Source organism: Eupeodes corollae, chromosome 1 (assembly GCF_945859685.1).
Source record: "Eupeodes corollae chromosome 1, idEupCoro1.1, whole genome shotgun sequence".
In the NCBI taxonomy this organism is placed as follows: domain Eukaryota; kingdom Metazoa; phylum Arthropoda; class Insecta; order Diptera; family Syrphidae; genus Eupeodes; species Eupeodes corollae.
The window spans coordinates 6,144,083-6,159,988 of NC_079147.1; the positions used below are offsets into that span (position 1 = coordinate 6,144,083).

Here is a 15,906-nt window from a genome sequence, read left to right on the forward strand (position 1 = left end):
CACGAATGGAAAACTCTGTCTGAATGTGGATTCAACTTAAACTTGCAATACGAAGACCGGGGTGAATTGAAGCAAATTCTGTATAAGTTACTCGATCTTCACGACACTCATCAGCACAACGAATGCATTCAACAAGCTACCAACTCTTACTCTATCTACAGACCGATCTACCCAGAGCTCAGCTTTAGCCTAAACTGCAACAACTATTTTAACGAATCGAATAACATCCAATCGATATCTTTAATTTGCAGAGCTAGGTGTGATATGCTTTATGTAAATGGTTTAACATACGAGTACATAAATAAAGAAACAAATATATGCACAATATCCAATATATCTACAGAGACTTAAGATGCAATTACTTCGGTGAGTTGACTTTATTTATGTATTCAGCTTAATACAAGCTATCATGACTTAACTTAACTTAACACTAGCTTAACATTTTTTTTTTTGCGGTTATTGTTATCAGTTTTCAACATTAATTCATGTGGGCCTTAGGGCCACATTAAAAACTATTTAATGTACAAGAACTAACAATTTTGATTTTATTTGACTTAACATTACAAGGGACGAGGAATTCGGACTCAAAAAGGGAAAAAGTAGCGGGTATCTTTCAGATGGGATTTGGAAATGTTGAAATCGATGACTACCATATCAGCGTTTTTGCGTCTAATATATAAGGGCTGCCAACTTATCAGTTTTAGTGGATCGACATAAGGAGGCAAGTTGCATGTGTCATCCCAGGGGAGGCCACGAAAGGCAAATCGAACGAAACGTCTTTGAACATTTTCAATTCTGAGTGAATGGTTTTCATAAAAGGGAGACCATACTTGGCATGCATATTCAAGATGGGGACGGACTAGGGAAATGTAAAGCGCTTTAGTTACATAGGGGTTGGAAAATTCTTTTGACCATCTCTTAATAAAACCAAGAGATCTATTAGCTTTATTAATAATTTGGTCAAAATGGGAATGGAAATTCAGGTGTTTGTCACACATAATACCAAGATCTCTAATAGAATCGACTACGTTGACGGCGTCATTAAGGAAGTAGTATACTCTATGAGATCGTCAAACAGACAGACGATCAATGAACAGCGATTCAGATTCAGAAGAGATGTTAGTTGGAAAGAAGGATGTCTGATCATCTGAGGTGGACCAATTGAGATGGGGAAGATTAAAGTCTCCAAGAACGATGATTAAATCATTAGGTTGCACTAGTTCAAGCAGATAATCAATATGGCATTAACAGCGGCTTGGTATGCTTTAATTTGCTGGGCTGGTCGAATATAACAACAAAGGACAAAAAGACAAAACTTAATGACTGTAACCTTAGCTGATACACCTTCAAATTCGATTGAAGTTGGAATACGGAGTAATGAACTTTCAAAATTACTAGTGATAGCTAAAAGCACACCACGACCATGTGTATTACTCGCATATTCCACGTCATCCATTCGATAGATGGAATAGTAAGGGCAAAGATGTCATAAGGAAGGTTTTGGGAGTTATTAAAGATGGCAGACGTTTTAGATCTTAACCCTCTTACATTTTGATAGTAAAGGCTAAGGCATTTAGGTTTAGTTGTCTTTAGGTTAGGAGCGATAGTATTTCTTCATATCTGTACGGGATTTTTGGATATGAGATAGACGTTTTTAAGAGATAAATGACGCAAAAGAGGTTAGGTCTTCTCTCACGTTTTGAGGATAAATTTCAAGAATATTTCCATAAGTGCATCACGTTTGGTAGAGAGGGCTTCTTGCGAGATTAAAACCTTAATGTTTGTATTTGTTTTACCTTCAAAGCAAACAGAATCTGGTTTGTGGTGCAGGAAAGCTAGGTAAAGACGAACATTATTGTAGATTTTGTGGTCTCTAAGACGGGACATAACATACCGAAGTTTCCCGTTTAAGGGACGAAAGTTGGTTAGAGAGAGAAAAGTTTGGAAAGACTTGTGTTTTAAGAGTCCAGTTAGTTTCAATATTTTTTTGGGATTGGGTTGGGGATAAGGTTTAGGATTAGGTTTGGGATTAGGTTTGGGATTAGGTTTGGTATTAGGTTTGGAAATAGGTTTGTAATTAGGTTTGGATTTGCTAGAATTAATTAAATTATTATTGCTACTCATTCTGGAAAGCCGCATTCGACCAATTCGTATATATCCTCTTTAGTGAAGAAACATCCAGTTATATTTGGAGGGAATCAGGAACTTGAATCTTCTTTTGACACAGAATTCTCGTTTAAAATAGGAGCGAATCCATGTAGCATCAGCATATCCGGGACAATTATTCAGCACGAACCATGTATTATTAGCAGATTAAAGCCTGCTTAGTCTCAAATTCCAGTCCGATAACTTCCAGGAATGGCCACATTTGTTGATTATTTCGTCCTACGCAATGGTATTCACTGAGGTGGTTTGTTGCAGAGAGTCAGCAGCCAGGTTTGCCGCATGAATTTCATCAAGAATGGATACGTTCGCGATATCACACGACGGTTTGCCGGGTTGTTTCATGATGTCGTAGAGAAGCAATTCAATTTTTTGAGATTTGACCAATGGTGGAACAAACTAAAACCAAATATAGACCCTACATAAATACTGAATTTACATAGTAGTTACATCATGTTCTTGCGACAGGTACTTTTCATCACGATTTTAAATTTTTGTTCATTTTATTCTTGTAAAAGATCCAAAATGAAATACATATTCTCTTGTTTTTTCTCTTTTTTATTTGTTGTTTAATTACAAAATTCTGAATTAGAAGTTTTAATTTTCATTTAAATTACTTTAAATTTTGTTGTTTATAATACATACATACTTACAAAATGTTTAACGAATCAATCGGGCAGACGCAATGCCACACCCATAACTTTGTATTTACTAAAATTTGAATTGTAAATTTTGTAAACTTTATTATTGAAAAAATAAAAAATCTACTTCAAAACATCAAACACAAGCAATTCCAACACAAACTCGTCAGCCAAAGCAGATATTCTAGAAAACTTCAATCCAGAAAACATCACAAAAATACATAATTTTAAAATTTAAGTTGGTAAATATATGTACCTATTACATCTTCTTATTCCTTAGAGTCAGAAGCCTCAGCAGCGAAGTCTCTTAAAAATATTAACATTTATAGATTTCAGTTTATATTAAATAAAATATAATAATTATAATATTATTTTGAAGGTCGTTGTTATACTGTAAAAATAAAATTGCTACGTTATGTAGTACATAAATAAGTTGTTAACAATAATTTTTGAAACATTATTTCCGGTTTCCGCTTATTAAATAATTTCACCACTGTGTAAATGAGGTGAGTAGCCAGCGGTCAGCTGATAAATTGTTGCTTGACACTGACAGAAGTAAACGTCCAGCCTGCACCTCGCCCTGCGGCGCGGCTGAACACTCGAACGAAGTCGACAAAAGTAAATACACAAAACTGCCGCGGCCGATGGTGAGGTGTTAGTTTTCTCGATGTAAAATAAAAATCCGACTTTAATTGAATAATTTGAGAAAGAAATGAGCTCAACTTAAAAAGTATAACCCATACAAAAAGTGAACTGAAACCACAACCAAAATGTACAAACCATTGGGAGAGCACAACAGACTAGCATTTAAGTATTTCCAAATATTTATGGTCGTAGCTTTATATTGGTAAGAACCTCTTACTAGAACCTAACTAATTACACGAACAAATCTTATTTAATATTATTTATTCTATTTCTTAGGATAGTTTCGATATTGACAGTGTTTGTAAACAAAGCACTCCTAAGTAGCAAGGATATTGATTTGGACGCACCACTTTTTGTAACTTGGTTCCAATGTGTGGTCTCGACGATAATATGTTTTGCCATGAGCCGGTTGGCGCTCATATTCCCCAATACAATACGATTTCCCGAAGGAACGCCACTTGAAATTGATACATTTCGAAGGGTGATTTGAAAATGTTTGACTATCCACAATAATACTTACTTATTTTACTTTACATTATTCTAGATGCTTCCGCTGTCTTTCGTCTTTACATCAATGATAGCCACAAATAATATGTGCTTGAAATATGTGGGTGTTGCATTTTACTATGTTGGACGATCACTTACGACAGTCTTCAACGTAATTCTGTCGTATATTGTTTTAAAACAGAAAACAAGCTTCAAGAGTATATTATGTTGTGCTGCCATAGTTCTTGGATTCTTTTTGGGTGTTGATCAGGAGAGTCTAACAGGTTAATTTATTATAAACTTTATATAATCTTTATTTATTTTTTCTGCCGTATTGCGAGCTTCACCTGGTAAATAGGTGTTTCTCCAAAATATGTATGTTTTCTTTGCTCGAAATTTTCAAGAGTTACTTTGAGTTTCACCTGAAAGAAATTTCGCTACAAACTAGAAATAAGATTGTGATGAATCAAATGTCTGGGTTTTCGTACAATTACAATTACATAAAGTTCCATTTGTAAGTTCGATTTGATAAAACCAATTTGCTAGCAGCAAAATTTACTGTAAGGGGGTATTCTGATCTAGAAATAAAAAAAATCGATTTTTTTTTTCATATTTTCATAGTTTAACTATTTAAGAATATGTCTACGAGAGAATTTTCCCAAATTCAAATTATTTTCGGGGAAAAAAGTATTTTGCTGAGCAGGAATCCAAATTGGTTGGGCTCCAACTAATCGAACTATTGAAAAACATAAGCAATCGTTTTTTAATATTTAATATTATGAGACAATTAGTTCTCACAAATTTTATAATTCCGATTTAAAACGTTGTTGATACAACATCTTTCTTTCTAATAATTAATAAATATATTATATCCTGTTTGTAAAACAACCAGACTCTAATAGATTATGGGCGAATCAAAAGAGTCAGTTTGTGGAATTCCGCAATTCAATGGAAGCGGATTCGATGATTGGCAGTTCAGAGTTCCAACACATCTGGACTCGCTTAATCTGGATGATGTTTTAACGAAAGTCGTAATGCAGGATATGAAGAATTTTCTAGAAGAGATAAGAAAGCGAAGGATAAAATCGTAGCGTTTGTGCATAACGACTGCTTAAGTTATATCCGTGAAAAGAATACTGCTAAAGACCTGTGGGAAAGCCTTCAATCATATTTTGCAAGAAAACCGGTTGTTAACCAACTTTTGGTACGGAAGCAGCTAATGAAGCTTCGCATGAATGATGGTGATTCAGTAGCTAACCACATCATGATTTTTGAAAACTTGGTAAGGCAACTGAAGATGTCTGGAGCATCACTAGACGAAAGCGGTATGTTGGCTCAATTCTTCTTAACACTCTTTGAAAAGTTCGATCCGTTAGTTACTGCCTTACAAAACTTAACGGGTGGAGAACTTACGTTTGGAATTGTCAAAGATAGGATATTTTTGGAAGAAGCGAAATTAGAAGAGAGGGAAGGTGAAGTTTTTCATGAAAAATCGGCGTTCGCTGGGAAAAAATACCCAAAGAAAAACTTTAAGTTTCAAGGTAAATGCTTTAAGTGTAACAAGGTAGGGTACTTAGCAAAAGACTGTCGGAAAAATGAATCCTGTACAATAGACCATAAAGGAAGTGCGGGCAAAATGGAAGTTGATGCTATTGTCGAAATGTTCTGTAGATCGGACAAAAAAATACGGCGTGAAATACGTAAAGTATATTGGAAATAGTGACACTAAGACGTTCAAGGGTATACTGGATATGGATCCTTACGATGTTGACCCACTTTTCAAAAAAAAAAGAGTGCGTATGTCTGCAAGGCAACAAAAAACGAAAAAAGAAGGCAAATTAACGGATAAAGTCATCAATAAATTGTCTTTATACTATGGCTTACGGATTCGCCGGCATCCTGATTCTGTTGAGAACATGAGAAATGCAATTTGGGCAACGTACTAACATAATAGTTCTACAAATAAAAACCCACAACATATGTATTGCCCACCTGGTGCGGAGAGATGGTGTAAGTGTCAAAAAGCTGCATCTGAATGTATATTAGACGATTTTGACCACCAAAATCCTCTGTGTGATAAAGTTTTGAAAATTATAAAGCCAATTTACGAGAGTTTATCATCAGAAGAGTTATTGAGTCGATGTTTGGGTTCAGAAACTCAAAATAATAATGAGTCTCTAAACTCGCTGATATGGACTATCGCTCCAAAGCATATCCATTCCAGGTCTCAGATCATTGAAACCTTTATTGCTGTATGTATTTTTAATGAAGGCTTTATACATGCATTTGCATCCGTAAGTTGCCATAGTACTTGACATTCACAAATCCCATAGATCCTACTCTGAAGAGGTTTTCTTCAAAGCTCTTACATCTTTTTAGTCTTTATCTCTCTTTCTAAGGGTATGGAGAATAGTAGCATTCGCTAGGCTGTCCCTAGGCTGTCCATCTCTTAATATCGTCCAATCGCACTTACAAGGCTTCTCTCCTAGGTTATGGAAAAGCTGATCAAATTTTTTACCTTAAGAAGTATCTTAGAAAAAGAATGCTTCTTAATGACCGTCCGCATAGTTTAATCCACTTGTGATCTCATGGATTTTCTTACCAAAAAGTGGAAGAAGCCATCACATTGTTTTAGAGAAAGTACTATTATTGCACTTGGTATTTAAAGGCCTTTTGAAAGAGTTTTGCTTCAAGCTCTTTTTAAAAAGGTGCATTTGGTACAAATCCCACCAGTTAACATATAGATTACTTACATATTTAGTTTTGTACAGCTCGCTAAGGCGTAAAGAATCAAACTGTTAGTTTTCCAGACACTATGTTTAAGGGTAAAGATTTTAAAGTCATCTTTCCTTCCAGAAAGGATTTGGAGGATGGCATGGTAACGAAATACTTCGCTACTACTATCTTCACTGACGGATCAGAGATGGAGTGTGGGCTTGGGAATCTTATCTGAGTCTTTATATGTCGCCAAGTCTTTTCGGCTTCCTTATTGTCCCTAGCGTTACAGAAGCATTCAAAATACTCAAATCAAACTTAAACAAAAATAGATTAACGGCCATCTGCACTGACAGCCAGGCGGCCACAACATTTTCTATACTGGTCCAACAATGTCATTATGAACTATGCAGCCTCAACATCAACCTCCGTGTCACTATTATTTGAATTTCAGCTCATAGTGGCAATGATGGCAATGAACGGGCTGATGAAATAGCCCGCGGCAAGGATCGGCCCTTTATAGCCCTCTTGCGGAAATAATAAATATTCCTCTTGGAGTTATGAAGAGCAAATTTTTCTCAATTTTTCTGACAAATACCAACCGCAGGTGGAATAGCCTAGCGGACTGTACCATATCCGCGAAGATATGGCCTACCAATAACAAAAACCGTTGGATGCAGAACCAGGCATGAAATAGCATCAAATAGTCAATATGGAATATGCTCCGAACAAGCAAAGCTGGATATCTCTCACAACACTCACTGCCATAGCTGCGGATACAAAGATGAAAGGGAAACTGTGATTCACTTCTTTTGTAAATGACTTGCTCTGGCCAGTTTTAAAAAGTTAAGCTTCGGAAGGGCATTATTTAAAGATCTTTATGAACTTTTCGGGATGGAAATCAAACACCTGTTTTCCTTTCTGAATGCGGCGAAATGGCTCTAGGATCACTAATTTTGCTAACATAAATCCTTCATAAGATTATTTTTATTTTTCATTACATAGGTCCAACGAGTTTATGGTATCAAAACGTCGCTTTTTGATTCGCGCAGCAAAGGTTACTTGTGACTGTCAATTTACCAACCTTCCTGGGTTAGAAATTAGCCTTGGAACTGTACAAGTAGTATTGGATGGGTTCATGTTTGACATTCACAAAATAATCGCTGGTGTGCCCCATTGCTGTATTTTGTCTCCGACACTCTTCCTTATGATTATAAATGATGCGTTTTCAGTGACAACAGAACCTTAGTCTTTCACATTTCTTTGTATGTCTGCATCCTTACGTCCATCATCAGGTTAATCCTAAACTGTGTAAAAATGTTCTGTAGATCGAAAACTTCGAAAACTCAATGTTATCTACTGTCACTAAGGGTAATTTGTTTGTGCTTGCATCGAAACGATTAAACAGCTATCAGTTCTGTTCTCCATCAAGTTAACATCAACAATGTGAATAGGGGTTTAGGTTTTCCTCGACGATGCTAGAAGTTTTTTTTAACCATTCTGATCTAGGTGTAAACTATAGAGCTTTTAACCGTCCAAAACCCGAGTAAAATTTTCATACTTATGCAAGTGCACCAATAACTTACCGGAATCTATAATCATAAGAGACGATCGACAATCAAGGACCGATTGAGATTTGGTTGAGACACCGTCAAGAGATTTAATAGCAGCCTGACTTTCAGAGAAGATGCGGATATCAGAAGTTGATATCACGTTTTCTCTTAGCAAGGAGAGAATCTTGGAAGACGCTACAATGATTAGGGAGGTGGATTGAGATGCTTAGATTAAGCTTTTCTGAGTACACAACACTACCAACTCCTTCATTTGTCCTGGATCCATTTGTATAAAAATGAATACTTTTGTTATCCAGGAGTTTTTTGTCTTCCCATTTATCTCTTGATGGAATGGATACCTGGAAGTTTTTTCCAAATAAGGGTTTAGAAATAGTGTAGTTTATGTACTTTGGTATAGAACCAAAAGGGGTTCAAAATGATGGAGTGCCTCAAATTGTTGTTGGTCCATTGAGATGAGGCGTTGAGTCTTATCGCTGTACTCGCTGCCACTTGTTTACTGAAGATGTCGAAGGGTGTCAGATGGAGGAGAGTGTCTAACGCTGCTGAGGGTGTGGATCTCAATGCCCCGCTTATGCAGAGACATGCAGTGCGTTGGACTCTGCTGAGTTTGTCGTAGTATGTGACTTTCTCCAGTACAGTCTACAATACTGCAACCCCGTAGATAAGTTTTGGTCGGATGACCGATGTGCATAGCCAATAGGTTATGCGAGATTGAAAACCCCATTTGCTTCCTATGGCTTTCTTGCAAAGGAAAAGAGCTACTGTAGCTTTTTAACTCTTTCCTGAATGTTAGATTTCCAACTTCATTTTTTGTCCAAAATCAGACCAAGATATTTGGCTTCATTGGTAAAAATTAGTGGTACACCTTTTATTGAATGAGGTACAATTACTGGGATCTTGTATTTCCGTGTAAAAAGGACGAGGTCTGTTTTTTGAGGATTAATACTAAGTCCGCAGTGATCAGCCCATCTAGTGAACATATTGCGTTTTGTAGGAGGTCTCTCAGTGTATAGGATGTTCCCCCGTGACGGCGATAGCAACATCATCGGCATATGCAACCACTCTGTAGCCTTCCCTCTCAAGGGATATTAGTAGTTGGTTAACCACTATGTTCCACAAGAGAGGGGACAGAACACCACCTTGCGGAGTGCCTCTACTGACAGACCTTTTTGTGCAAAAATCTCCCAAACTAGAGCTGATGATCCTGCTTTTTAGCATTAGATTAATCAACTCACAGAGTGAGTATTCGTCGTTTAGGGTCGTCATAGTAGAAGTGATAGCGGATGTGTCAACGTTGTTGAAAGCGCCCTCAATATCCAGGAAGGCCACCATAGTATATTCCTTTGGCTCTAGGGAGTATTCGATAGTTCTTACCAGAGTGTGCAAGGCTGTTTCTACCGATTTCCCTTTGCAGTAAGCATGCTGAGACATTGATAGTCTCTTCTCAATATTGTTACGTATATGGATATACGTATCTGGATCAATCGTTCCAGAGTTTTGAGAATGAAAGATGATAGGCTAATAGGTCTTAGGTCTTTAGGGTTGACATGCGAGCATTTGCCCGCCTTGGGAATGATAACTACCTTTACATCTCTCCATGGCTGAGGTATATAGACCAGATTTATACAACTTTTGAAGATCATCTCAATGATGGGTAAAGTTATATCAATGCTATATTGTAGCTCAGCTGTTCAATTTGATCTGGACCTGGAGATTTGTAAGGTTTGAAACTATTCAGAGCCCATGTCAATTTTTCTTTTGTAACCAGACCTTGAGGAAAAGTTAAGTTAATATCCGACCCAGGACGGTATTAACGGATTTGAAGCTATCTGGGAAGTAGGTGCCTAGTAGCAGGTTTAGCGTTTCTTCGCAAGAGTTAGTCCATGTACCATCCGAGTTTTTAAGACAACTAGGCATGGTTGGATTTGTCGAGAGAATCTTCCTTATCCTTATAAGGACACTTAAACTCATTAGAATTTCTAAACAAAAATCCAAGCATAGAATTGCCTCTAGATACAATATAGTCAACATGCATTCGGAAATCAAGCCTGGAATCAAAAATAACTCCTAAATCCTTGTGAACAGAAATTGAACTACGTTCTCAGATATGGAGTAGTTAAAGACTATCGGACTATAACATCTTGAAAATGTCATTATTCAACATTTTTGTTATTTAAGTCAAGGGCATTAAACATACACCATTTTGTTACACAAGTTAAGTCTTTTTTAAGTTGCATACAATCAGAGAGCTCATTTACTGATCGAAATATCTTAAAACCATCAGCAAAAGACAGGCAACTTGATTCTAAAACAACATTAGGTAAATCGTTAACAAAAAGTAATAACAAGAGGGGCCCAGGTGATTGACTACCTTGGGGTACTCCTGAGTAATTAAAAATTAATTCCGATTTAATTCGACCAACTGATTACACTCTGTTTTCTAGATAGCTTTTAATCCAATTTAACATCTGAGAGTGAAAACCCAAATATCTAAGCTTTAACAGAAGAATTTTATGGTTCACTCTATCGAATGCCTTTGAGAAGTCAGTGTATATAACATCTACTTGGCTTCATTTCTCAATTGCATTGATACAATAGTTCGTAAATAATGTGAATTTTGTTGCTGTGGATTTTCCACTGATAAAACCATGTTGATAGGGTGAGATATGTGCTTTAACAGGGTTATAAATTATAGCAATCAGTTGTAGCTTTGCAATCGGTCTATAGTTTTCGATTGATTACTTAAAGCCGGATTTAAAGAATGGTGAGATGAAAAAAAGTTTCCAAGAATCGACTTAAACTCCGTTTGAAAGAAACTGATTGAAAATTATTTGGAGTGGTTTCGATAAGTTGTACTTACAATTTTTAATTAAGAGTTCAGGAATATTTATCGGGTGGGAGACTTAGACTAAAACTATTATTCAATTTACCAAGCGCCGACAGAATTTCTTCCTCTGATTGAGAAATGATACCGACATCAGTTATAGAGATTCAGTATTTAGCAGCACTACACGAATGTGTAGTATAATCTTTTTCTTTTTATATTTCGCAATGTTTTCAACTTGGTAACACCCTGTGTGCGTTAAGGATGTACAAAAAGCAAAGTTTTCTAAAACCTTGAACAAATTATTGCTTTTAGAAAAAGCCAGACTCGCATTTTTGGCATCACATCTGTCGTAACAAGAGTTTTCCAAAAAATAAACGTGAACTTATATTTTGTAAATAAAGTAATACAAATAAATTCTCATAAAAATGTTCTTTCTTCCAAATCAGACAATTTTTCATGGCTTGGCACGTTCTACGGAGTTGTTGCATCACTTAGTGTATCAATGTTTTCCATCTACACAAAGAAAGCATTGCCACTAGTTAATCAAGAAATTTGGTTACTTAGCTACTACAACAACTTCTATTCGAGTATATTGTTCCTGCCGTTGATCATAATTAATGGTGAATTAAACGCCATCATAACCTATGCACATTTGTTTTCGGGATGGTTTATTTCGGTGATGATAGTTGGAGGAATATTTGGATTTGCAATTGGCTATGTTACATCTCTACAAATTAAGGTAATTATCTACTATTATCTCCATTAAATAAATAAAATGCTTATTGTTGTTAATTTTAAGGTAACTTCGCCCTTAACGCACAATATTTCCGGTACAGCCAAAGCTTGTACCCAAACGATTATAGCAACTCAATGGTTTAACGAAACAAAATCGTTTCTATGGTGGATTTCGAATGGCATAGTCTTATTGGGGAGCGCGAGCTATGCTCGGGTTAAGCAAGTGGAAATGGAACAGCAGCACAATAGGTCATCAATATCACAAAAAATTTAAACAAACAACAAAATTATATATTTATATTAAACTGACTTCTTTATGTCCTAAATGTAATTAATTTGTTTCTCTTTTAATTAGTTGCTCGAACAGGTTCTGCTGCTTCTGATTCATCGTCTTCTTCTACAGGTTCGGTTGATTTGGTTTTCCTGGAATTGTTGAAAGTTCCTTGTTCAGGCACATAGATGAAGGGATTGATTTTCAATTGTTCACTGCTTGGAGGACTCTTTAGAAGAACTCGTGTTATGAATTTTCCTTCACGTTTAGGACGCATCGAATTGACATCTTTCAATAACGAAATAAGGTTCTCTTCAAGATACTTTTCGTCCATATCCAACTGTTATTTGAATTAATCAAAAGGTTAGATAAAAAAGGTGGTAAATAGGAAAATAATTACCGTTCCAATACATGTTGTGATAATTCCAAAATCTTGTTGATGCTCGTCTTTTGTGGCTGCATAGCTAATACCATCCGAAAATTTCTTGATCATTTCGGTGAGATTTGTTCCCAAGGTTTCACTTCGTGGATTGGGAAACTTTCTCTTCAACAAACCTCGAAGACTCACAAGTTCGGGGAGGATGTTCGTATGGGCAATTATGAAATCGTAATCCGTGAGTAATAGGTCTCCATTTGTTATGTCTTTGATTAGCTCTACACCACCGACAAGGCTTGCTCCAGCTTGCCTAGCTTCTGCAATAAGATCCTAGAAAATGAAGTAATCAAAAGAAAGGGAATTTTAATTAACTGGTGCTTATTAAGAAAGTTGTAGAGTTGAAATAAGTTATTCTCTTTTCTTTAAGTCAAGAAGAAAGTCAATTAGCTTAGGTAAGCTTCTAAGGGGTGATGAATCAGCAAAGGCTCAAAAACAATCTATTTGGATCTCTGTGTTCCCCATGATATGAGCAGAAAAGTGGGTAGAATGAAATTTAATACATCCTGATTTAAAAGACTATTTTCCTTCATCAGATTACTTACATTTTCTTTTGTGAAAGCAAGAATCTTCCTTTCATCTCCGTGATCGAATTTGTGTGGGATCATAGCCATGCGATTGAAGTTGTCTACAAATCGATTAGCCTTTTCTGCCTGCATATTTAACTCAATTTCAACATTGAGAGGTGCATTAGGGACGTTGTACATTGAAGGATGATGAGTTTCTCGATGACATTGAATTGCTTCGGCGACAGTGTATTCAGCCCATCGATAGTATTTACCAACATAGCAATTATCTTTGGGAATAGCCTTCCACGAGTCATCGATGTGTTTGTTGACTTTACTCAGATTAAGCCTGAAAGGACGAATACAATATCAGAATTTAAAAATGACATCTATATTTGAGCTTATTTTATAATTTTTACCCCTTGTTCCTTTGATTGTGTGGAATGAATCCGACTTTCTTGACTTCTACTTTGACTTTCTTCTTACGAGCCTTCTCACGGGTACCTTTCCTGGCTGCTTCGGTGACAGCAGATAAATGAAAGTCGCGGGTGGTTTTTGTTAATTGCGACCTAACGGTCAGTGATCGCATTAAAGAAACTATTGTTATCATTTTGATTTCTTTTATAATTCTTATTTAAATTCTAATTATTTATGTGCAGCAATGAACGACTTGGTGATGAAAAAAGTAAATTGTTCTTCTGCTCCTGAAATGACAGGTGACATAAGACATAACCTACCAAAATATTGAAATGTCAAATTTGCGGTATGTTAAAAATGATTCATCTAGCGCACGGCAGATGGCGAGACAAATTTCAAATGCAACGTAAAATACGTAATGTAAGTTTAAAAAATGTACCTAAAAGGAAGAAAATCTCCGGAAGTAACACTTACGATTTCAGGAAATTTTGAAATATATAAAATAAGAAACATTTTTGATTTAATAACTTTAACTTATCTTTTGTGTTTTTAAATTCAATAAAATCAAATTTAAGACACAACTTAAATGATTTTTTAAATACTAAACGATTTATTTTGAATTCGTGTGTTTTTACGAAGCAGCTAATTGTGAAACATCAAAATTATACGTCGATATTATCCACAGCTTAAAAGAGATGTTGTTAATAATAATTAATAATATTAATTAATTAATTAATAATTTTAAATGATATCTATCTCATTCTTTGAACTAAATTCAGGGGAATTCATTACTGTTTCCCTTTTCTATGTTTTCCTAGTTATCATATCTTAAAATATGCAGACAAATTCTAAAAAAAGTAAATTCTAAATGTCAAAAGAAGAGAATTAGTAGGTTTATTTTGCGAAAGTAAAAATATTAGAGCACTTTATTTGAAGACACTTTACAACAAGTCCACATCTATAAATATAAATTAAATTAAAGCATTACGTGCTACAATTTAACTTTTCTTCTTTAACATTTTGAACTACATTTTAAACTACATATCTGGTCGTATAAGTGCATCTTGTAACATAACAGATGTAAATAGTACACCGGATCCTATTTTGTAAATAGATACAAGCTTTAAAAATAGAATAAACGAGCATGTTTTTCTGCATTTAGTTCATAATTTTACTAATTTTTTGGAGTACCTTAATAACTTCAATATTGCAACCATTATTTTGACAGTAAATTGATTAGCCGAATTGAAATTAATTGATTTAAATTACACAGCTATTAACTTGTCCTAAATAAGTTGACAATGGGAACCTTTAGATAATATAAGGGCCTTCATTTGCAATCAACTACATTCTTTGAACGAAAGTTTTGACAAAGGCAACTAGCGAGTTTTTTTCAGTGTCAAAAACAGTTTCAAACACGGAACTTTATTTCACAAACCTTTAACTTCTGTTAATATTGGAAAAACTACCAAAACCATAGTTCAATACTAAACACTTCTTATGCAAGCTGCTTTAAAGAGCTCGGCATTCAAGCCATCCGCTCCAGCGCAGCGGCTTTATTAGACTTCAGCTTACATATGGCAATCTTTACTTCGTCTAAGACGGGAGGACGGAATTGTTGGCTTTCGTCGTCTATTTTAAATGGATCATCCTGCCTGACAGCGGAATTTAGTTCGTCATCGCCGTTATACAGTCTGCAGAAGTGGTCCTTTCATATCCTCAGAATTGAGTGCGGTTCCACTATGATGTTTCCACTTTCGTCTTTGCAGCCTTCGGTTCTAAGTTTATGTACCTGTGAATTTCGTTTCACCTGTTCATAAAACTTTCGAACTTCATTCCTGCTTTTAAACCTCTCAACATCTTCGACCGCACGCACCAGGGGTTCCTTGTTGGTGGCTGTTTGAAACCCAGCACATGAGAGGCGGCTTCTCTGTTTGCATCTTGGCAATGTTGCCACTGGTTTTCGATACATTGTGTTGGCGGCAGAGAACTTCGAGAGAGTTAACTTGTAACTCGGTCGGAAAAGGATTTGGCGATCTCTGGCGATTGTAGCCGTTCGACGTTGTACTTGGTGGAAAACCGAAGTGCTACCTTGGCTACAACGAGGTAGTGGTCCGAGTCGATGTTAGCTCCCCGGAAAGTTCGTACATCCATTATGCTGGAAGCGTGTCTGGCGTCGATCGCAATATGGTCAATCTGGTTGACAGTAGATTGATCTGGAGAAGTTCAAGATCCTTTGTGGATGTTGAGGTGTGGAAAAAGCGTACTGGCTACCATGACGTTTCGCCCCGCAGCAAAATCTATGAGCCTGAATCCTCTGTCGGAAGTGTTGTCGTGCAGGCTGTTCTTCCCGATTATTCCACCAAAGATGTCTTCCCTTCCTAGCTTGGCATTAAAATCGTTCAGGACTATTTTAATATCCTAGCTAGGACACTGCTCATATGTTTTGTCTAAGAGCTCGAAGAACATATCTTTGGTGTTGTCGTCTTTCTC

At 36.1% G+C, this 15,906-nt stretch overlaps 2 protein-coding genes across 2 annotated transcripts; one reads left to right on the plus strand and one right to left on the minus strand.

The window, feature by feature from the left end:
* Positions 1–3,392: 3,392 nt before the first annotated feature.
* Positions 3,393–12,117, plus strand: LOC129940897 (GDP-fucose transporter 1). The gene is made up of 5 exons (XM_056049419.1): positions 3,393–3,651; positions 3,726–3,930; positions 3,994–4,219; positions 11,498–11,790; positions 11,851–12,117. Exons 1-5 carry the CDS (start codon positions 3,575–3,577, stop codon positions 12,058–12,060), a joined length of 1,011 nt encoding a protein of 336 aa, XP_055905394.1. The 5' UTR covers positions 3,393–3,574; the 3' UTR covers positions 12,061–12,117.
* On the minus strand, positions 12,056–13,699 carry LOC129940896 (39S ribosomal protein L1, mitochondrial). The gene is made up of 4 exons (XM_056049418.1): positions 13,416–13,699; positions 13,036–13,345; positions 12,458–12,763; positions 12,056–12,397 (listed from the first exon to the last, which is right to left on the minus strand). The coding sequence occupies exons 1-4, from the start codon at positions 13,604–13,606 to the stop codon at positions 12,134–12,136; spliced, it is 1,071 nt and encodes a 356-aa protein (XP_055905393.1). The 5' UTR covers positions 13,607–13,699; the 3' UTR covers positions 12,056–12,133.
* Positions 13,700–15,906: the final 2,207 nt, after the last annotated feature.